Source organism: Crassostrea angulata, chromosome 6 (genome assembly GCF_025612915.1).
Source record: "Crassostrea angulata isolate pt1a10 chromosome 6, ASM2561291v2, whole genome shotgun sequence".
NCBI classification, from domain to species: Eukaryota; Metazoa; Mollusca; class Bivalvia; order Ostreida; family Ostreidae; genus Magallana; species Magallana angulata.
In genome coordinates, this window is record NC_069116.1 from 37,763,270 (window position 1) to 37,786,095 (window position 22,826).

Below are 22,826 nucleotides of genomic sequence, written 5' to 3' on the forward strand. Positions count from 1 at the left end.
TACTCACGGGCCCTGGAAGTTATTGTAAATAAATTGCATGTGCATGTATAAAAAAGTAAGGGTAGGACACTCTTTTTGGGGCGAAATCGGGTTTGACGAAGTCTGGGCGTTCCTCAAACGAAATTTCGCGATAAATCGTTCAAGTATACTTTACTTACGATATATGTATACATTCGTTCCGCTCCAATGCTGTTCCGTCGAAGAAAAAGGTGTTTTTATACATCCAAGTGCCTAAGAATTTCGCTAGACTGGTTTACATCCGGTTTAATCGCAGTGAATTGAAAGATAAGTTCTGATTGGTCAATAATAAAAAAAATTCTGCTCCTTATAACTGATAACAATTTATGGTGAGTATGAATCAAATGTTTGAAAGGAGTTTTGCGTTTAGATACTGGGTAGTTTGGCCTTTCAACAATGAAATGCGAGAATAATGAAGATTGACAAATATTGATAAGAATTTATTTTATTATTGACCAATCAGAACTTACGTTTCGATTTACCTTTCGATTCACTGCGATTAAACCGGATGTAAACCAGTCTAGCGAAATTCTTAGGCACTTGGATGTATAAAAACACCTTTTTCTTCGACGGAACAGCATTGGAGCGGAACGAATGTATACATATGTCGTAAGTAAAGTATACTTGAACGATTTATCGCGAAATTTCGTTTGAGGAACGCCCAGACTTCGTCAAACCCGATTTCGCCCCAAAAAGAGTGTCCTACCCTTACTTTTTTATACATGCACATGCAATATATTTACAATAACTTCCAGGGCCCGTGTTTTTACTGTTACCTTAGAATAGAATGTTTAGAAAGTTATCCCGAAGGATAGGCCTATTTTTTCTGGCAGGAGCGAATCAGTAAAAAGTGTTCCCCAGAAAAGGTTATTCGACAATTTGTATACATTAGCAGAGGTATGCATTGTTGACCGTGTACATAGAATTACCGAAATACCCGCGATTTACCGAAATACCCGATGAAAACACCGAAATACCCTTCAAAAACACCAAAATGCCCATTATTACGCCATAAAGAGTGAATGTCTAGTATTTTATATAGATAGTTATTGTATTTAAAGTTAATTTTTTGAATAAATCAGCCGATTTTCGTGGTTATTGATTAAATTGCACTTCCAAGAAAGATAACTCTTTCATTACATTTAGTTTTTAACGTGTTGATAAAAACCAAATGTAACTAAATATTTTTATTAATTTATTTCTTGTAAATAACCATAATTAAATTTATTTTGAATAATTCATTTAAACTGGACATAAATGTTTTCATCTCATTAGTTAACAGGCTATTGCCGTGACCAATTATCTACTCACAATAGAAAGGAGCAATTCTTCTAGAAAAAGGAATATTTATAGTATTATCATGTCAAATTATTATATGATATTAGAAAATAAAAGCTGATGAACTGTATTTTTAATTCTTAGTTATTTTATTCTGGGGAATAAAATGTCACACCTCTATTCGAGTGAAAGCAATTCATGCAAGAGTTATCGTTCTTGACCCAATGTCTACACGTTAAAAATCGCTATTTATGTCAAAATACTTACATTATCAAACTGAAAATTTGGGAAATACATTTAAACACTTAGATTCAAACTATGATGTTAAATATTTGTGCTCAAATGAAGCATTTTGGTGTTTTTGAAGGGTATTTCGGTGTTTTCACCGGGCATTTCGGTAAATCGCGGGTATTCCGGTAATTCTAGTTACCCATTGTTGACTGGTCTGTTGGTCAGGAGACGAGCGATTTAAACACAGTCACGAGTGTCTCAAGACTCTATGGATTCTAAAAGACCTCGGGGGTGGTCCAACCAGGGACGTATATACTACCGTGGTCCAACGCAGGGAAGATGGACAGAAAGAATGTACCTGACCTGCATGCATAATATTAAATAGCATAACGTTAGCATAATGCCATAATAAGCAATGAAATAAATTTGCAACTTAAGTTATAAATTTTAAATTATAACAGTCCTTAGATTCTCTTTTATCAGGGGCCATTCATGGGGTTTTAAATAACAAGACCTACCAAAATGGCAGAATTTGGCCCAGATTCTGGAGGACGCATGAAGGTACATTTAAAATTCAATATACGTGTAGTGCAATAAAAAGATTTATCACATTATTACAGTATGCAAAAATTAAGAATTGTTCATTGTAAACGTTTTTTGATATCATGTTTGAACTACATTTAATTTAATACAGTAGAAACCATGATAAAATAAGATTGGAGCATGCAGCAGTGTAACAAAATTAGGTGGGGGGGGGGGGCAGTGTTTACATTGGTTGCATTATCAGAGCTTATCACCTGAAATTTTGGGATTGGCTGGCTCTAGCATTAAAGCAATAATAAATTTCATAAAGAAGATGCACAAATTTTTAGTTATATATTTTTAGGTGTGCATATCTCTTCTTATTTACCTCCTTAAAGGGACTTGGACACGATTTGAGATCAAAAATTTTATTTTTATTTTTTATGTATAAAATGGTTAACTGGTGCATTTTAAATGAATTACCAAAATATTGGATGTTAAAGCCAAGTTACAAGCAAGATACAAAGGTAAGAATTGGTTGTTATGTAAACAAAGCTCGAGTCTTATAGTTGTTTACAAAATATGTAATGTAAAGAATTACCATTTCTTAGACAAAATGACTTGTGAAAAACAACTTAAACAACTCATTATCTTAATAAATACTAGTATCAACAAAAGAAAGATACATTTGATTAAAACTTACACCAATACAACATGTGTAAAAATGACAATATTCGAGCTTTGTTTACAAAACAAAGAATTATGAACTCTGTATCTTGCTTATAAATTGATATTTGACTTTCAAATTTTGACATATCATTAAAAACTTCTATATTTATCAGTATAAACATTGAAAATGGAAAAATAAAATATGAAAATTTTCGGTCAAATCGTGTCCAAGTCCCTTTAAATAATCAATGTACAGCCTTATGAATTTAATACAAAGGAAGACCACATGCTCTATACTACAAATCTCACCATCTACTTGTAAGGATCAACAGAATTTCAGATTAGTTTTGCCTGTCTGTGCACCTGTATACTCGACACATTTCATGTGCATTTGATTTTAATGTGATTATTTTGAAGGGTCTGACAATTGTTAAGCCAGTGATTTATGGAAATATTTCTCGCTACTTTGGAAAGAAACGAGATGAGGATGGACACACTCATCAGTGGACGGTGTACGTCAAACCTTACAAAAACGAGGTACTTTTAACATTAAGATACCTTATTCATAAAGACCACTGTCTAAAACATTGTACATTTACTGATTTTGCACTGTTTCAGAATTTTGTTTATTGTATCAGTATGATAAAATATCAACTACTATACTGATATTGAAAGGGATGCTGACGGTTACATTTATGTTTTAGAACTTTGATATTATAATCATTGTCTTGATGTAATTTTCAGGATCTTTCTACTTATGTGAAAAAAATCAACTTTAAACTTCATGAAAGTTACCCAAACCCAAATAGAGGTATGTTTTGTTTAGATGTATATTTATTCATGTTTGATTTGAACTGGTTTTATCTTGATTTGGTTTTGTGAGTACTTAGTAGCTGTATGAATGAAATTGCATATCTTAAGAAATGCGTGAGGAAATGCTTAATGGATGTGAATATTGTCTTATATTATTGTTTGTGCCTTTGTGAAAAAGGTTTAGCAACACTAATTTCATATTTTTTATTTCAGTGCTTGTCAAACCTCCCTATGAAGTTACAGAGACTGGTTGGGGTGAATTTGAAGTGGTCATCAAAATATATTTTAATGATCCCAATGAAAGACCGGTAAAATATTTTTTTTGGATTTGTTATGTTCCTTATGCTATAATAATTGATTGATGTTTCTTTTAAAAATGACTTCCAGACTAACAGGACTAACTGAATATTCTCCAGGATCACCTTAAGTGAATAGATGAAAAACAAACATGGCATGAAACACAGTGTGCATATTATTTTTTTAAAGGAATTTTAAAAGCTACATGTACATTTGTGTTATTAGGGTATTCCAAAACACTAAAATGTATTGCTTCTTGATTATTGCAGTACATGTACAACATCGGGAGAGGGCTACATTATTGCAGCTACCTTTTGTAATGTACTCTACTTTTATTCTCAGGATTCAGAAATAAAGATTTTGATTCTTTTTAGGTGACGATTTACCATTTGCTGAAACTCTTCCAAAGTGAAACTGATATTATGTTAGGAAAGAAATCTCTTGTTGCTGAGTACTATGATGAAATAGTAAGTATCATTCATTTTTAGTTGGAATTTTCCTTGTTGAAACAAAAAAATATATATATACATGTATTTATGATAACTAGGAAATTTCAATGAGTTGGCCTACCATCTGTGAGTGAATATGATGAGACTGGCCTAGGGTGTCTGACAATAATATTTTAAGTGATAACTCCATGTCTTGTTTTTAGGTTTTTCAAGACCCAACAGCAATGATGCAGCAATTACTAAACAGTACACGGCCTGTGGCAATAGGAGCATATAAACACGAAACAGACTGTAAGTACAATGTACAAGTCTTTTTGTAAATAACTTACCACAGGCTTGTATAATATTGTATCTAATTTTCTCCAGAAAGATGGATTAAAGTTTTCTGTCGTTATGATTTTTGTTTAGGTTGCAACTTTGATACAAATAAATGTGGGTTCTAATTTAAATACTAAAAGTATCATTTTTTACCTTACGTTCTTTTTCTCTCTGGTTTGATTGTTTAAAATATTCATTCAAATTTTTCTCCCATTATCCTTGTAATTAATCTGTTCCACTTATTTCATTTTTGTTGAAGTTGAAGAAAAGAAGGAGAAGACCTTGGAAAAAATACTGTCAGCAAAGACAAAAATACGATATGAAATCCAAGAACTTAATGAACGGTTAAAGCAAAAGAAAGAGAGCATTCAAACTTTAAAGGACCATCTTGAAAAATTAGAGGATGCAGATGTGACTGATGTTGAAAATGTTACTTGAATTGACGACCGTGTTATTTTTCTACAATAGTGCAATCAAGATTTGACACTTAAGCTTGGAAAGTTACCACATTGTATTCATTAATAAATTCATTTTTCACATTAAGTTGGTATGGTTTTGGATTGTGAACAGGTTATATACAAAAAAGTTTCTGGTGTAATGACAAGAACATTATTAAGCTTACAAAGAATGACAAGGATATCTACAATAGAAGTAGATGTTGAAGTAAATTTTGAAGATGGACAAAATATACACATCTTTTTTTTAGGGAATTTTTTTTGGGGGGTGGGGGGGGGGGGGGCAAAATTTGGTTCTATTGTATGATTTTTTATTTGTTCCCCTTTGAAAGAATATGGATATAATGTTCTGTACCTGTTGGTTGATTTATTTGTCAGTAGACCGAGTGTTATTCACACAGTATCTAGAAAAACATTCTCTCGATAGACATATGCATAAGCTTTGTACACTGGTACCCTTTTAAAAGTAGATAATGCATGGTTAAACAACTGTTGTAGAACATGCAACATAGTATACTGTTTACGTTCAGCAAGTGTAGCAGCACCTAAATCATTGCAAGTATAAAGAAACGTAAAAGGAACTTTAAACGTTGATGTTTGCACGTAGTTTAGACGAGCTATTGCATTGGTTTCAATATCATTTAAAATATTACAATTAAAGTATAAAAAAAAAATAGCAATACACTTCCTTCGGATCAAGTTGTTGATTCATGTTAGAGATATGAAACATGTGCCTCTTTAAAAGATGCTTCTGTTGGTGTTACGCAATTCCAAACAAGATTTCAACGGTTCTTATTTTTTTAAGGTCAGACGACACGTTCCTCGAGAATCTTTTTTGTATCTCTTCGTAATAAAGAGTTCCAATAAAAAATATTAATTTTATAATTACTTTAAAAATGATCAAAATTTACTTGAATATGGTTATATGTGTTCATGGTCGAGTGGTTAGAATCGTGGCCGCTCACTGCCAGAAACGTATAGGTTTTAGATGTCGTGAGTTCAAAGCCCCGCCCCGGCGGAGATATAGTTCTAATTTAGTGAATTTCGCTGTGCTGTAGATGTATTTATTTTTACATCAGCAATTCAAGTGTATTTTCAAGAGGATTATATAGGAAATTGCATACTCTAGTATTTTGCAGAAATGCCTGGTAAGGTACCCTAATTTTTTGCAAGAAAGCTTGTCAAAGTAGTAGTAAACCATTAACAAATTCCTGGAAAAAGTTATCTAAAATTGAGGAACGTGTCGTCTGACCTTAAACGGAAAGAATTTTTAAAAAGAAAAAAGAGATTTGCATTAAAACTTTTGACAGATATTTGGAACTGAATGTATTTATAGCTATCTAATTACAATGTAAGTGAAAAGTAGATGTTCTACATTGAAAACACACACACAAGTCGATCCAAAAAATGACAATGTTAAAATTAAGAATTAACGGACCAAATATCTAGGACAATAGATCATGTATCATAGTGAAATTTAGGCTTTAAGGTACTCGATTCATCTTTCCTTCTTCAGCTTCCAAGCAAGACAGATTCCCTATCGTTAAATTGTGCAACGAGATATACAGGGAGTGGAGTGCATGAACCGTGTAGAAATAAGGGGGGGGGGGCAGATAGTGGACTCGACTTGTGTGCCAGGACATATAAGATCTTGGACCAGAGGATTTGATAGTCTCCGAGCTAAATCCACAGGCGCATGACGTAAAACGTATTTCTTTTAATAGGACAATAATTACCTGAACTTTGAAGTATAGTAATGATTATTTTTGTTAATGAAAATTATCTTATTACATTTATACAGAGTATGATTCATTCTATTACCTACAGCAACCTAAGAAAAATCACGGACTGCGCGAAATGATGACGATGTCAGACTCAAATTCCCATAGGAGACCATTTAGCTGTTTCTTTTAGCTAACGAACTAATGTACATTAACCCTACTTTAGTTAATTAAACTTAACTTTTTTACAATTAATTTGTTAAAAGAAATATGTAAATATAAACAATAAAATGCTTTCTTTGATGATTCGTGCGGGTTATGAAGATAGCGATCATTGCAGAAAAAAATTACACAACCCGCTAAAGCTGTCGCCTCTCTCATACCGAATTTGAATCACCAAAGAAAGCTTTTATTATTCAGATTTTAAGATTTTTTTTAAAAACGTCAGTTAATGCCCTGCTTTGCTGTAGGGTACTCTATTTGATATACCGTTATTCAGATATAAAATTTTTGAAATTTGATTTATTTTATTAATAAATAAGAAGCATTTATCATTTGCAATATTTGCGTAAATTCATGCATACTGTTAGGCGCACTTGTTTTGTTTGAATGGGAATGGGAACCTGGTCACATTTGGATTTCTTCTTTTCAATACAATTTATGACTAGCTAGAAAAAGTCACATTTCAAAAACCACTGTTCAGATTTTTACTGCGCTATTTATTGCCTCTGTACACACAAAGGGATCGACTTTCAGCAAAACCAAATTCACTCATGTTGTGTAAGATTATTTATATCGATTCAATACATTTTATTCAAACAAATTCATACCTAAGTAGGTGATGTGTAATGTAAACATTGAATGATACGTCATATACATGTACAATTAAAAACATCAATAAACAATAATGGCAAATTTTAAGCGATAAAAATGAAACATATAACCTGAAAATAGGCCCTATGACAAGAGAATAAATGTGCATGTGTTGTGTAAACAATGAACAATATGAATGACCTGGGTGATTTACAAATGACACAATTTGACAATAAAAACATCCTAATCGAATCCCTATATAGCTCTCCTCCATTTGATTTACTGAAGTTAATTTGGCACTTTTACGTGTATTGGTACAGTTGAACTTCAATATCTCAAACTCCGATTCCCCCCGTTGTCTCGAATACATAGGATCTGTCATCACTGTAGCAAAATGTACAAATGTAATGTTATCAAAAACACGACTTCAACTTGAGGATTGTTTTTTCTTCGTGATAACACTCTTTTGGTAAGTTCTGGCAGGAGACAGGATTTCTTTCAATCTCGTGGCCACCTATAGTATTAAAAATCAGCTTCATTATCATTCCGGAACAAACGATTGAAATATATAAAATTCAATTAAACCATAGCAACTTGTATTACCATATTTTGAGTCAATTTACATGCGGAAGCTACAAAATGACTATTTACATTCACGTTTTATGAATTAAATGAAGTGCACAACGAAGTATTTATTTACACACTATCATAAAATTGTTTAATTTAATAAGATAAAGTAAAAGTAACAAAACATCACTTTCTTAAAAAATTCCTTCTGGCATGATTTTTATTTGTTTTTTCGTTCAAAACTTCAAACAACTGTTTAACAACTCAGTTAGATTAGCTTACAACTCTAATAAATTCTTTCCATTTTGACATCATACCTGTGTGAATTTAGGTCGATTGTCTGGGTTGGCATTCCAACAGGTGTGCATTAAGGCTCCGTACTGCGGCATGATCTCCTTGGAGGACTCACTGGGGACAGAGCTCGGGCGCGTCCCCTGTCTTACTTTTTCCATCACCTGTAAAGAACAAACGAAATATACATGCAGTATAACAGGTGATCTGCTAGCTTATTACGGTCTCTTACGAGTTTTTGACCAGTTATGCTAAAAAATACACAAAAAGTCCTTATATTTTATCGAGGGTTGGCTGAAAGGGTAAGGAAAATGGAAGATTGTGGCGAAACTTTTAGCATTGAAAATGCCCTAATAGTATACCTCCTCCAGCTATACAACTTTTTTTATTTAACGTTTAATTCACGATAAATAAACTATTTCGATAGGCTTATTTCCCCAATAGTTCTGCCCCCCCCCCCCCCCCACACACCTCTTGTTCTGTGATGTCACCGAATGGGTCCTCGCACACAGCCAGCTCCCACATACACATCCCGAAAGAGTACACGTCGGAATATATCGTGTGGGGGGAGTCGGGGTCTTTCTCCAGACTCCGCGGATTCTGTATGACCTCAGGGGCGGTCCAACGCAGGGAAGATGGACAGCCACTGAATATACCTTGACCTGAAATGAATTCAGTATCAATGTCAATCGGTTAATCAGCGACAAAGACGTGTACTAGTCTAGTAAATAAAAATGCAGAATTCACTGTCAGAAAAGTCTGAATGTGGTTCCCTGATGAGGTCGTTGCAAAATCGCTGCTGGGCTAACATAGTTTTTAACAACAAAACAACTTTGCACAACTTGCTTTTTTGTTGTCATAAAACATACAAATGCACAAAAGCAACTTCACTCAAGTCGTCATTGCGCTGTCATAATCTCACCGTATCGCCGCTCTCTTAATTTCGATTCAGCGTGACAGCGAGTTATTAAGGAAAGTTGTAATTGTAATTGCGCAACGGCGCGTTGTGTACGTTAAGGTCGGTTGTTGAAATGTGTGCTCAGTTTTGATAAACAAGCCATGACCAAATTCGCTTGTTGCTGTTCTGCTGCGCGACGGCAAGTAGTGTAACAGCGCGATAGCAGCGTAACTCGCGTAGGCACAACGGTGTTTTGCTAATGACGCGTTGCGAGATGTTGTATTTGCGCGATGTCGTTTTGTGCAAAAATGCGTTAGCGCGAAGGCATACTGTGCAAAGTATGAAGCGATGAAATTTTGAGGTACTTCTCTCAGTTAATTACAGTCGACACTCACAACAACACTCTTCTTGATCACACAGCATTCTGAGTGGCTGTATTAGCTTTACAAGACCAAAATCTGCAACCTAAAATAAAGAACAACTCTACTCAGCATGGATGCCAAAAAATAGTATGTATGTGTGTGTGCATGCTTTTTAGCCTTATTATCGATATAAAACTCTCAATTTCCATTTATAGCCTGATTATTTTCATTAAAGAATAACCTTACGAAAGACTGAGACAACTTACCTTTACAACGTCATTATTACTAATAAAGATATTGGCACATCTCAGATCTCTGTGTAGTGTGGGTGGCTTCGATGAATGTAAGTACGCCATGCCATCGGCTGCTTGCATGCACTGCAAATGGATATCCAAAATATAACTTTAGGAGGCTGGATAGTCAACAAATTACCCATCAGATCTACCGTCATATCCAAGATAGGATTTTATTATTAGCCACTAACGACGGTCAACATTAAGTAAGAAAAATTTCCAATATTTTAACTTTAAAATGTGAATACTGTATACAGGGATATATTCGCCTCCGTGTTGTTTTCGTCCTTCCTCACTTGCAAATGCTTTCGCTCCGTTTTGAAGTAGCCCAGACATAGTTGTGTTTAAGATAGATTACTTGAGACATTGGCATTCCCAAGTCTTCAATAAACCCGTTGACAACAAGGGCAAAAGGAGTGAAATAAAACGATTGCGAATATTTCCCTGTGTACAGTAGTTTCCTGAATCTTTATACAGAACCCTACTTCTCAATGAGATTTATAGTCCAAAAATGGCCGCGAACACCCATCCCTCTTAATCAACTTAAATATCGTACTAATCATACACGCATCGTCGGATACCCACGGGTGATCTCGTCTTTTACTTATCACATAAGTAAAAGACGCCATCACCCGTGGGTATCCGACGATGTCATACATGAAATAGTCGTCTTTTTTATCTGGGGTTGCTGAAGGCACAGCATAAATGCAGTATAATATTTTGCCCATTACAAGAGGGGTGTAGATGTTGAATAGCCAGTTTATTATCATAAGCTGCTTATATAAATTGCAAAATTGAATACTTAATGTGAAGTGCCTTACTATTTTGACCCTCTGTGGCCACGTGAGGGATTCCGTGCTGTTGTTGATGTAATACTTGACGCTCTGTCCATCCACAAACTCGGACACAATGTAAGGAAGTCTGTTGTCTACACATATACCCAGCATCGACACTATATACCGATGTCTTTGACGGCTAAAAATATCACAAAATCGAATTGAATTTTTTTTTTATCTATTATTCAACTAACGACTTTGTTGGCTAATTGAAATAAATGCATTGGTGCGTTATGATTTTTTTCTGTAAATTCGTTGTTGATTAGTTCTACTAACGTCTTAAAATTTCAATCTATAATACATTTGTTTAGACGTCTTGACATAAATTAGTTAATTTTCTCAACATAAGCGGGGAGTTTACGCCCCAGAGATTGGGGGAGGCCCATATTGTTTTGGGGTGTTTTTTTCTGGCTCCGTCTGACCAACTGTCATTCTGCTCCAAAACCTTTAGATTTTTCAAAATTTTAAACTTTTGATGGAAAGAAGTTTAAATTTTTCATCTTTAAATTTCATCGGTCAGTTTGGTTTATCTAACTGTATGTTCGGTCTACCTTAGCCCCCATACTTCTTCCTTCATCCAGTTCAACGTTTCCTGACTCATCTGGTCGTCATGGATGTTGAGAGTGATCCTGGTCACGGCAACTTTCATTCCGCAGTACTCACCGACATTAGTATCACTGTATATTCCTCCGCCGAGTCTATAAACAATCATTCACCAATCTTTACAAAAATATACATATTACCGAAACCATATACTTTATTTCAATAGATTAATAACCTTAAATCAAATTACATTGACGCGTCCCCAGAGTTTGCTTTAACACACATACAGACTCATTTTAGTAAATGTCGTTACGGTTATTTTTCTGCAAAATTTATATTCTTAGGTGCATATAAAAACACAAAAATCACCTACAACACACAATAGTGATTACCTTTGAGAAAGCTGTAAGGACTCATTAGAGATGAGGCAATTATCTAGCACAGGTATATTTATCTTTTTGTTTCTATTTTTGTTAGCATCGGGTTCGTAGTCTTTATAGGCGGAGGCTCGGGGGTCTGTCGGTGGTGAAACTATCGGTAAAGGACGGCTACTGGCCCCAGGGTCCAGTAGAGCCTCAGTGTTGTCCATAGTAACCACGTGACTAGCTGTGGCTCTCACTTTAATGAAAAATACACTTATAGAGAATTTAAAATATGATTGTGCGAAACGGTTGGTTATTTTTCTCCCCATATAATGACATGTTCGCTTTCTCGATGTTGAATCATTTATGACGTCGGATAACGTTTATTTACAGTGATAACTCCATTTCTGAATTTTCAGTTAATTCTATAGAGAATTGATGCTATAGAATTAATTCGCTAATTGGCATTTTAAAACATTTTGCACATAATTATTAGAATCGGTCTCAAAGAATAACCTGGAATTTTGTTATAGAGTTGGAGGTTGGCTCGCTTGCTGTAACAAGTGACTCCTACACATCCCGCTAACACCAGAATCCCAATGTTTACGCCAAGAATCAAAATGATCTTTGTACCGTGGCCGCTACTGTCTTTGGAATCTGCTACTTCCCCATTTATTTCTGAATGGAAATACATTATTATTTCATAATGCAGTAAAATGGAACGAAGTGGATTAGAAAATGGACAATTTACTAACCGGCTACAACTACTCTAAGATACATTTCTCACAGTTTGCAAACACCACAAAAACACAAACCATGCAAAGGGTAACAGAGCAACACATACAGAAACTTATTTAAATTTGCAATTCATAGCACATTTTATCTATTTATTATTTCATCAAACATAATATGTTTAAAATACATTAGCGCACTTCTAAATTAATTCTACAGTTGTCCCGATGCTCTTACCGTAAAAGAAAATTTTGTCCTATAAATCTATGTTTAAGTTATGAACCCCATTTCTGAACCCCCCACAATCTAGTCATAATCTGCAACAACTGGAAACATCTTCAAACTATCTTGCTGATATAATTATTTAATCATTATCATTTACCGCTAATCAAATTTCATTACTCGTTTTTAAAAAAATTGATATGCGCCAAGACAAGTTTGATTAAATTTGCGCTAATGTTAAAAAGAACAGAAACTAAAAATGTATCATCGTTACAGAAAAGGATGAAGATGTAGTATGTAAAGGTATTTAAATAATGTTTACCACGTGATCCAGCTTCCGGTAGATTTCCACCTTTACATCCCCCTGGACATGCGCATACGTGGTGAAGTTCAGCTTCCTGAAATTGTTTAATATTTGTTAATTCATTTAAAGTAATATTGAAATTCTTTAAAAGGGCTCTTCAAATATTAGGGGAAAAAAAAGACTTTGCGACTGAGTGTATGAAATCACAGAGAACTATGAAAGTGTTAGTACTATTTTATAGTATTTTTATTCCCTTCATAAATTCCTGATTGTTTAGGTTTGGAGGACTGATTCGCTCTATTTCGTAAAAAAAAATTGATTGCAATTCAATTATTCATAGCTCTGTAAAGACCGACAGGACTGCAATCTACAACCTAACCCGGGTTATGTATTTTTTCTACAATGTCGCCACCTTCATATCCATCGTGAATCACCAATTTAATAAAAACATCCTAAAATATGATCTAAATTTGTTTATACTTTAAATTTGCAAATTCAGTTACAATAGTATATAGATTGATCCACTAAAAATTGTTTAGTTAAATATTGAGTTGGATTTCTTTGTCGGGTTAGCAAAACGCAATTACAAACTTGATATGCATTAATATGAAATTTATACTACCAATTTTTATCGCTGAAAAGATGCATGTTTTCATTGATCTAAAGGTAGAGGGGTATCTTGTATACCCTGCATGTTCTTTATTTGCTTAAACTTAAAAAACCTCACAGTCGCCAAACAAGTCACTGTATGATATTTTTTTAAAAAGTCAGAGACGAAAGAGTATCTTAAAAGCAATTGCCTCTGCAAAATTTTCCCCATACTCTTATAATACATGTAACATTATACTATTTGGTGAACGTCGCAGAAACAATTGCCTGTTCTTTTCAAAATACAGACAGGTACATTACATGCACATGAATAAATAAATCAAGATCGTGTTTTCACAGACAAGAACGGTGCATAGATGTGGTTGGGAAATCTTTTGAATTTTTCATCTTTCTGTTTACTCGCGTTGACCTACCACTCCAACTCTAGGGTTGTCGACAAGCAGAATGAAGCGTGCCTCCTCTGGGTCGTGGAGGCTCCGGTTACATTTGAGGTAAATACGACTTTTCTTTGTTGACATTGACCTTGAAAAAAAAAACAACATTCAGGTACAATTAGAGACATGATGTAAACAAAAAATATACACTTTTAAGAATGTAGGTACATGTACACAAGACACAATTTTTTTTCACAGAGAAAAGTTTGATATGAACTTCAAACAATATCATGACATGTTTAAGAAACAAGTATCTTGGCAACAAAGATCTCCCGCCTTCTCAATTATGTAACTATGCTAAAACTTGTTGTTTCTGTCCATGTGTTTAACATGCATTGTAAACCATAAGACATATGCATGATACAAGTACATGTTGGCATGCATCCGATCCCCTCGTGTGTTACGGTATACATGCATATATGATATGTACATGTACGTGTGGTATTTGTGTTAAGGATTCAATTATATGTACTTCTAATTATGTGTCATGTATTAAGGTTATCCTTCTTCACTATTTGAGCAAATGCTATGAATACAAAAGAATTCGGCAATAAAGCTATGACTTAAAATCACGTAAAAATATACGAATAACGCATTAGAACTTTCAGTATTCTGCTAAGAAAATGAGTACCAACCTAGACCCAGTGTACGTCATCATGACGGTGGGTGTCTGGGAATTTTTGTCCACTTCCAGAGAAAACTCCGGGCTTTGTTCATTCTGGATACCATAGGGGTAGTAGAAGTACCGCTTAGCTTCATGTGTAAATTTACATAACTGAAAATAAATTGTCATAAAGCAATTGTACAATGATGAGAGTTCGTCGATTTTACAATCTGCAATACATTGGACTTTTTAGTTACATTTTGCGTTGATCTGGAAGTCAAATGTAATATATAATAAAATAGAATGTAATAGTTATATTTTGATACCTTTTTGAAAAGTTACAGCATTAGTTTCATTGATTAAAGACAATTCCTTATGGTGTTAGTTCAACTTAACCAAACCGTTAACTGCTACAAATTACAATTTAAGAAACTAAACACTCTGAATTTAACGCATTTATAATTATGTAATTAACCGAACAACCATATCCAAAATGAGTTATACAAGAAATATTTAAAGATATCAATGTCGAACAGATAATTTCGTTTCCTAGACGAGAAGTAATGGCGACCCACTATAATGTATCGATTAAAATATAAGTGATCGATTTTTTTCATAACCACAGTATATGGACATATGATTATATATCATCCAAGAATGCATATAAATGTATATCAATTAGATTTATTTTCATTTTCTAATGTTTAAAGTATGTCAAAAAAAAGCTACGAGATTTCATTTTAGATCAAAATTATATCCTAACGTTTGTTTAAGGATGGTCATATTATATGTATTTAAAAGAGCTATATCTTATGAATATGCATGTTCAAAGTATGTACATGTATATTCAGCACATAAAAATCCACACAGCTTATACCTTACAATATATTTTTGTAGAATTTCGGTAAAGCATTTTTAGAAATGATTGCTTGAACTATACGAAAACTGGTGTTTTTGGAAATAATTAAGAAAGTATATAGGATTTTCTGACCCCCCCCCCCCCCCACACACACACACACATACACACGCACAAAGCGTTTTGATGTTCCTTACCGTGACATAGTTACATCCATCCCCAAATCGCTTCCCGTCATCCTGATGAGGATTTATCGGCTCGTTAAATGGCTGACAGGGATTAAACGTATAATTGTACGACTCTCCATGGGAAGTTAGAGTAGAATAAAAACTGTAATAAGCATATCATATTCCATGAAAAACAAATCAACCAAGATAATTTTAGAAATTACAATGTATATTTCTGACAAATTGAGGTGAAACATTGTCTTTCATATACAACAGAAACATTCCAAATCTCATACCATAAAGCATTGTACAACATTATTAACAAGATTTTGTTTGTTAATCCGAGCCTTGTTATTTAATTATGATGCAAAGTGATATAAAGTTCAAAGAAAGACTATTATCCCCCGATCTCGTCTTTAAAACTTATCCAAAGAATGTCGTGTTGTAGTTAAAGTATCTATATAGAAACCAGATGAGACCCCCACCCCCACCCCCACCGTTTTACCTCCTATTTGCTACTTGTATGAGGAATGTTGTGCATTTTCTAAGCCCATTCATCTTACAGATATATTTGATGAAGGTTGTCAAAACTATATGGATAATAAACTATCAAACAAAAATATATATATATATATATATATATATATATATATATATATATATATATATATATATATATATATATATATATATATATATATATATTGTCATTGGAAATATGATGCATTCGAGTGTGTAAATCATCAAAAAGATAAATCTTATTTTTGTGCAAGTCAAGTACTCTCTGTAATTCTAAGTAACTTAGTTTTACCTCGGGCTTGTTTAGTCTTGTTGCATATACTGTCAGTACACAACTGACAAGTATATATAATAGTGTTAAAAAGTGGGTCAGGTATCATTGAACTTGAATCACTTTATCAGGTGTTCTCGCTGTCAAGGTCAATATCTGATATGAAGGTATCATGACTAGTGCTATACTGGGCAGGACAACAAAAATATGATAATTATGATAACTTATATTTTATACTGAGTGAAGACAAAAATCTTACCTTGGAAGTCCGTCGCTTCTGGTCAGTGGTTTGAGGTTAATTTCTCCATAGCTTTCCAACTCTGCAGAGCAAAACCCAGTCTTCGTTATAGACAAGGCATCGGTGTCCTCGGGGGTACCATCGTTCATATAGACAGAGCAAGAGACAATTATGAAACTCGTTGTAAGAAATGTCATCAGATTCACCCAACTCATTTTAGATATTCATCTGAAGTGCAGATGACTTATTTGCGTTCGGCTCGCAGAGAAGTGGGTCATGATCACACATGGAATGTACTACCTCAAGTGCCGCACTGCTTGCTTGTATCAGTCTGATATAAATATTATCCCTCCATAAACCCAAAGTGTAAATCATTATTTAAAGGCAAGTCATGTTCATTTCAAGTCCCAGATAACAAATATTCAGCTGGTTTTTAAAAACCTTCATTACAGAAACGCGACCGTAGTCATTTTTTTTTTCAATTTTGCCATTCTCTTTATTTGTACAAATATAAGATTACATTTACGGTTCGTGAAGCAAAGGGGTTACGTAGTTTTTTTTTTATTATATCAAATATAGTTACGTGATGCAGAATTGGTTCCCCAAAACGCGTTAAATAATAAACGTTTTCGATCATACAGTTTTTTGATGTTATTGTGTAAAGTTGACAACCTAACTGCAGATCTGTAGCTCTCTGGTTGAAAAAATTCGGATAGACAAACCAGGTTTGTCTATCCGAATTTTTCAACCAGAGAGCTACAGATCTGCAGCTATTGACAACCCTGATATATCATTATAGCATGTAATATTATTATCATAATTTAATACATATTAAGAAAATATAAAATAGTTTAAGTAAATGCAATTCTTTTATGAGAAAACACTTTTATGAATTTTCCTGAATTTGCTCAACCCTACTAGTATATTATGTTGTTGTTTCTTTATCATACTATGTACTTTCGATGAGTGACATATGGAAAGATGACGGACATGAAAAGACATTAACTGTCCAAGTGACAGAGCAAATCCTATCCTGGAACCCACGAGAAAAGCTTATAAAGGGAGAACCTGTGACGTGAGAGTGTTCGCGAACTCTCGCCAGAATTTGTGTTGCATGTATATGGGATTTTGGCGAGCGCCTCAGGAAACGCCTGGTAAAGAGATCCGACGCCAAAAGAAAACGAACGCCATGACAACAGCGGGAACAAATAGCCCAGGATGAAGAGTGAGACATTGTAGGCTTATGATCAAGAAGAAGTAATAGTTATAAGCACAAGTAAGTAAAAATACATGTACATAAAAGTCCGAAATGTTTCTATAAAGATTCATCATTTTACTTTTTATAAGTTCGTATGCTTTCACTATAATGTTCCTTTTAATTGATTAAATTAAAATGTTGTATTCAATGGAAGATCTTGTTGGGTCACTAAAACTCACAGTTAGACTGATTTTAATTCTACTATGTTCGCCCTATTTGTCAGCGGGCGAATTCAAGACGGGGTGAAACTATTTACAAGGGTAGAAGAGCGAAAATAACAAGGGGCAAAATAACCCTGTATACAGTATTTTCAAACATTGATATGATGTACATGTAAGTCTTACATAATGATGTTTGTGTTTGCTTCGAAGTATTCAGGAACCTTTTTGGTTGAAACACGTTGATTCAAATCCAGATATCATGTACATGTATTATTCAAAGTACCCAACAGTCTTAATACATTTGATTTACGAGTGATTGTTTTAAAACACTGGTTCAAATAATAATAAAACCTCGTTTTATTGCATTCAAATTTGAATACTGCCTATATCTTATAAAAGAAGTTATACATGTCGGTATCATCTGGTATCTTACTAATTGTGCATTGCTTTATTTATACCTAAATTGTCCAAAAAACTGAAATCTTAACATTTTTATACAATTTGCGTTCATATTAAATGGTATTTTCATATATTTATGCTTCAGCTGATTAAACGTCTGTTTCGCTTATTGCTTTCTTTTGGTATTCTTCGTTTTCTCCCCATTTATATTATGGATATGAAATCTTGTAATTTTAACTGCCATACATTTGACAAACACCAAATTATTTCGCTTGCGCTTGTACCATTTTTACCAATTTTAAAGAAGAGGAGGCGCACATCCCAAAATTCTTAAAGTATTCCATTGTGTATACCGTCTTTCAAGATGTATATTACGAAGCTTTGAGGAAAACCAAGAAAACATAATCCATGTAACGTTCACGATATCAAAGAATGTCCTTAAGTCGGTACATGTGGAACAGGACTACGGAAGTTGATAGAAGGGTAAATGCTACAAATCGGAGCGGAACGGGAAGCTCTGGCCGAGGTCCATCACAATACATTACACAAAATGAAAGCCAAAGTATGCCGATTCTCATTACAAAATCAAGAAACCAGAAGAAACAACACGAGAAAATACGTTCATAGAACAGCAAAATGATGATCAATATGATAAAAAATGAATTTATCTTAGAATCACCTTGTGACACGCATTATAAATTTTATGATAAAGATTAAACATACGACGAAATCTGTAATATAATATGAAAATAATTATAATGTTGATAATTTTTCTGCGGAATGGAAAAACGGTCAGTTAGACCGTTGGTACATCCGATCTGTTATCTGTTTGTCCTCTTACTATTTCATATAGTGACATTGTGACCACTATACTGTTATAAATATCAATTTCTACAAGCACGCCATCTTCGATAAGAGTCTTATTTCCGTATGAGGACAGCGTCGAAATGAACTTTGGACTGGTCATTTTGTTGGCGACATTTACTGTTTCACATGCCTTTTTCTTTGACAGTGAGTATTTATTCTATGGAATGAATAATTATACTCTTACTCCTTACATATAGCAGCCAAAGTATTTTCTCAAATCACAATTTGTCTGGCGTCTGTTGCCGGTGAACGCTTTTCTAAAACAACTGAATCAATAGCAACCAAACTTTGCACTAGTTATTCTTACCTTTTATTGAAATGAAAGCCAAATACTCCTAAAATGGGGGAGAGGGGTTACTTAAAAACCAAAAACAAGAAATGGGAGAAGCAAGAAAATATGTAAGTTTGGCTCAAAGATCTTTCTCTCCAGTACCATATTATATATACAAAGAAAGTTTTCATATATTTACTAAAGGGAGTGCATGCACACGTATTTTCGGAATCGGTAACTTGATGGCTATATGTATCTTTGCTCCTTAAAAGATAATCCGAACCCTCACAAGTTGTACAATGTCCGTTTATTCCCATATATGCGAAAAAATATTGGTTTTTCGAACAAAAACTCGTTACTCTTATAACTGCTTTACGTCAGTTAAGTATTTTATCTGCAACAACCAACTAAAAGGGAATTTTTTTAACTGTTTGATTGTATCGCGATTAAACTATTGCATTAAAATATTTTAATTTTGACCATTAACCATTCATTATTTGAAAAGACAATTAATTACGCATGTACCAAAAGGCAGCTTAGTTTACTGTTCACTTTCAGGTCTTTTTGGCACTTCGGCGCCAAAACCAACCGTGAAAACAACTAAAGGTGCCACCTCTGCTCAAGGGACCAAAGCAGTGGTGCTGGACTATTTTGCCCATAAGCTATGTCCAAAACACCTTCAACGGAACAGGTACCTGATGTACTATAGTTACGTCAAAAGATGCTATACCTTCGTCATCACCGACCGAGCTGACTGGTTCACAGCCAAAGCAGACTGTGCCAGCAATGGCGGCAACCTGATGAACATCCACCAATCGCTGGAGAACTTCTACCTGGGTATGAGAGACCAGATAGCCCTGGGTCATGCAGATGCGTACATCTGGGTCGGGCTCTCTGACACCGTTACTCCGGGCAACTTCTCTTGGATTAATGGTACAGGATTAACTAATACGCCATATTTTGTCCATATAAGCACACGTCACTTCTCAAACGGTAGCACATACAGAGCATCTGATTTTCAACACAATCTTATCAAAGATCTCTTTAAAATCAAACTATATGGGATTCGTTTCGCAGTCCTGAAATATTATTTGAATCTTGTCACATAAACCCAATTTTGAGAAATGATTTATATTTCAAATTTAAAATCAATTTTAAAGACCGTTTTCGAATGACATTTACCAATAACGTTTCTTGCAAGTTTGGCAAATTTGGTATTTTGTCGAAGATGACTTTGTTGCTTTCAATCATCAATATATATATATATATTCGTTTGATACCGTTTAAAGGACCACTGAAGACTTACAAACACTGGCACACTGGACAGCCCAAGATGGGGACCCTGGGAGATAACTGTGTGGCCTACAGTCACGACACGCAGGACTGGAGCACCTTCCCATGTAACACTACCAAGCTGGGATGGGTGTGTGAGTTCGGTAGGTATACGAAGTTGGAAAAAGTTGTCCAGAAAGGATAATTATGAAAACAAAGTCACATTGTAATCGTGGTCTCGCGGGCAAGTAACAAAAATGGAATCATTTGGCCCGAGAGTTTCATATTTCAAAAATATTGAGCAAGCTTTTTCATCAGTAGAAAGAACATACAAGCCAATTGGTTCTTCTTTTTTGTCTGACCCATCCACTTTGAAAAGTAATGCTACGTACCTGTCACAATTGCAAAAAAAAAATATATAAAATTCGATTGTTCTTTTGGTATGCGCTTTTATACTGTGACGAGTCTTGGCAATTAAGTTTTGACAGATTATCAAGAAATCCGTTCATATCAAACTTCAATCCCATGCATTTTCTGGACACGTGCGTCAATTGTTTGGGTAGAGCACATGATATTGTCTCACTCCTACGACTATCATAAAACTGATCTTTACATTATTGTTTCTAGTAATCATTTTGGAGCACCATACAGCATACCATGCTCACACAATAGTCAATCACTGACTTGATTAAATTGAAATGATGTGCTTACTTGCTTTGCGCCTACATCATATAATGAAACCTAGTATTTAGAGCGAACGTCATATTACATGTATACAACCTGCTGAACTAAAATAAGTATTTGCTGGAAAAGCATCATCGGAAAACTACGGAGAATATAAACACGTCTTGGTTTTAGGTAAACTGTCAAATTACCCTTAGACTAGCTAGGCATCCACCAGATGACTCAGTGTTTTCCAATCAATATCTAAGAACGCTTTGCAAAATAAACTTCTAACTCATTGTACGGGTACCCTTTATGTAGTAGACGATCCCTGTTGCTTTTTAAGTCGCTATTTCAAAGGTCAAGGAACGGATTACTTTATAATTTAACCAGTACACTTAGGTTTTTTTTCAATCAATATTTTTTGTAACCACAAAAAATGATTTCACTTCAGATAATGTTATCTTTGAAAAGCAACCACTTGTTATGCCTCTTTCATATACACTAAACACTTTGTCTTATACATTTAACAAACTTCTTTTAATTGAAGAACTAAATGCTACTATTCCTGAAACTACCTCCAACTCTGTGTCATCTACAACACAAAGTATATCCACTGAACCAACAACTGAAAGTTCAACACCTGAACCTACAACCCTAGAACCTACAACTCAAGAACTTACAACTCCTGACCCTACAACCCCAGAACCTACAACTCCTGAGCCTACAACTCCAGAACCTACAACTCCTGAACCTACTACACCAGAACCTACAACTCCTGAACCTACAACTCCAGAACCTACAACACCGGAACCCACTCCAGAACCTACAACACCGGCACCCACTCCAGAACCTACAGAACCGGAACCAATTCCAGAAATCACTACAAAACATCACATGGCATCCAAACATACACCAAAACATACAACAACTGAAAAGACAACGGAAGCCAAAACAACTACAATGCCAACAACAACAACTACTGAGGAAGAAACGGGGATTATTATAATTGGAAAACGGTCTTAATTTTTTGAATGATTTTAAGAAATACATTTATTAAATATCTGAATTGAGGGTATAAATTCTTTAAGATGAGATGAAGGAGATACAATGTAACATATATAGTACTTATTCAAAGTTGATTTTGAATTTTGACATTTGTACAGGTTTAAAATTGTATTAATCTTTAAAAAGAAAAACCTAAGCATAATTCTATAAAACTGACGCTATTTGTAGATTAAGA

General features: G+C 34.3%; 3 protein-coding genes across 3 annotated transcripts; 2 read left to right on the plus strand and 1 right to left on the minus strand.

Moving 5' to 3' along the window:
- Positions 1–1,807: 1,807 nt before the first annotated feature.
- Positions 1,808–5,131, plus strand: LOC128188815 (YEATS domain-containing protein 4-like). Its single transcript, XM_052860093.1, has 8 exons — positions 1,808–1,881; positions 2,011–2,088; positions 3,136–3,255; positions 3,463–3,529; positions 3,745–3,839; positions 4,203–4,295; positions 4,481–4,568; positions 4,855–5,131. Exons 2-8 carry the CDS (start codon positions 2,050–2,052, stop codon positions 5,031–5,033), a joined length of 681 nt encoding a protein of 226 aa, XP_052716053.1. The 5' UTR covers positions 1,808–1,881; positions 2,011–2,049; the 3' UTR covers positions 5,034–5,131.
- A 2,338-nt stretch (positions 5,132–7,469) lies between these two features.
- On the minus strand, positions 7,470–17,174 carry LOC128190394 (uncharacterized). The gene is made up of 14 exons (XM_052862428.1): positions 16,714–17,174; positions 15,695–15,827; positions 14,673–14,812; positions 14,017–14,125; positions 13,013–13,088; positions 12,253–12,414; positions 11,767–11,992; positions 11,383–11,529; positions 10,817–10,970; positions 9,969–10,079; positions 9,736–9,805; positions 8,914–9,104; positions 8,469–8,606; positions 7,470–8,098 (listed from the first exon to the last, which is right to left on the minus strand). The coding sequence occupies exons 1-14, from the start codon at positions 16,905–16,907 to the stop codon at positions 8,012–8,014; spliced, it is 1,938 nt and encodes a 645-aa protein (XP_052718388.1). The 5' UTR covers positions 16,908–17,174; the 3' UTR covers positions 7,470–8,011.
- Positions 17,175–19,367: 2,193 nt separating this feature from the next.
- Positions 19,368–22,657, plus strand: LOC128187263 (platelet glycoprotein Ib alpha chain-like). Its single transcript, XM_052857575.1, has 4 exons — positions 19,368–19,521; positions 20,207–20,581; positions 20,938–21,084; positions 22,134–22,657. Exons 1-4 carry the CDS (start codon positions 19,458–19,460, stop codon positions 22,607–22,609), a joined length of 1,062 nt encoding a protein of 353 aa, XP_052713535.1. The 5' UTR covers positions 19,368–19,457; the 3' UTR covers positions 22,610–22,657.
- The last annotated feature ends 169 nt before the right edge of the window (positions 22,658–22,826 follow it).

What these genes read in the sequence shown, in the direction of transcription:
- LOC128190394 (XM_052862428.1), bottom strand. Translation starts at nt 16,907, where the DNA reads ATGAGTTGGGTGAATCTGATGACATTTCTTACAACGAGTTTCATAATT. An exon ending in TCCTTACAGCTTTCTCAAAG is followed by an intron (nt 11,530 to 11,766) that starts GTAATCACTATT and finishes GATTGTTTATAG; the next exon opens with ACTCGGCGGAGGAATATACA. An exon ending in GGCCACAGAGGGTCAAAATA is followed by an intron (nt 10,080 to 10,816) that starts GTAAGGCACTTC and finishes ATCCATTTGCAG; the next exon opens with TGCATGCAAGCAGCCGATGG.
- LOC128188815 (XM_052860093.1), top strand. Translation starts at nt 2,050, where the DNA reads ATGGCAGAATTTGGCCCAGATTCTGGAGGACGCATGAAG. An exon ending in ATTCTGGAGGACGCATGAAG is followed by an intron (nt 2,089 to 3,135) that starts GTACATTTAAAA and finishes ATTATTTTGAAG; the next exon opens with GGTCTGACAATTGTTAAGCC. An exon ending in ATGATCCCAATGAAAGACCG is followed by an intron (nt 3,840 to 4,202) that starts GTAAAATATTTT and finishes GATTCTTTTTAG; the next exon opens with GTGACGATTTACCATTTGCT.
- LOC128187263 (XM_052857575.1), top strand. Translation starts at nt 19,458, where the DNA reads ATGAACTTTGGACTGGTCATTTTGTTGGCGACATTTACTGTTTCACAT. An exon ending in ACATGCCTTTTTCTTTGACA is followed by an intron (nt 19,522 to 20,206) that starts GTGAGTATTTAT and finishes GTTCACTTTCAG; the next exon opens with GTCTTTTTGGCACTTCGGCG. An exon ending in GGGATGGGTGTGTGAGTTCG is followed by an intron (nt 21,085 to 22,133) that starts GTAGGTATACGA and finishes TTTTAATTGAAG; the next exon opens with AACTAAATGCTACTATTCCT.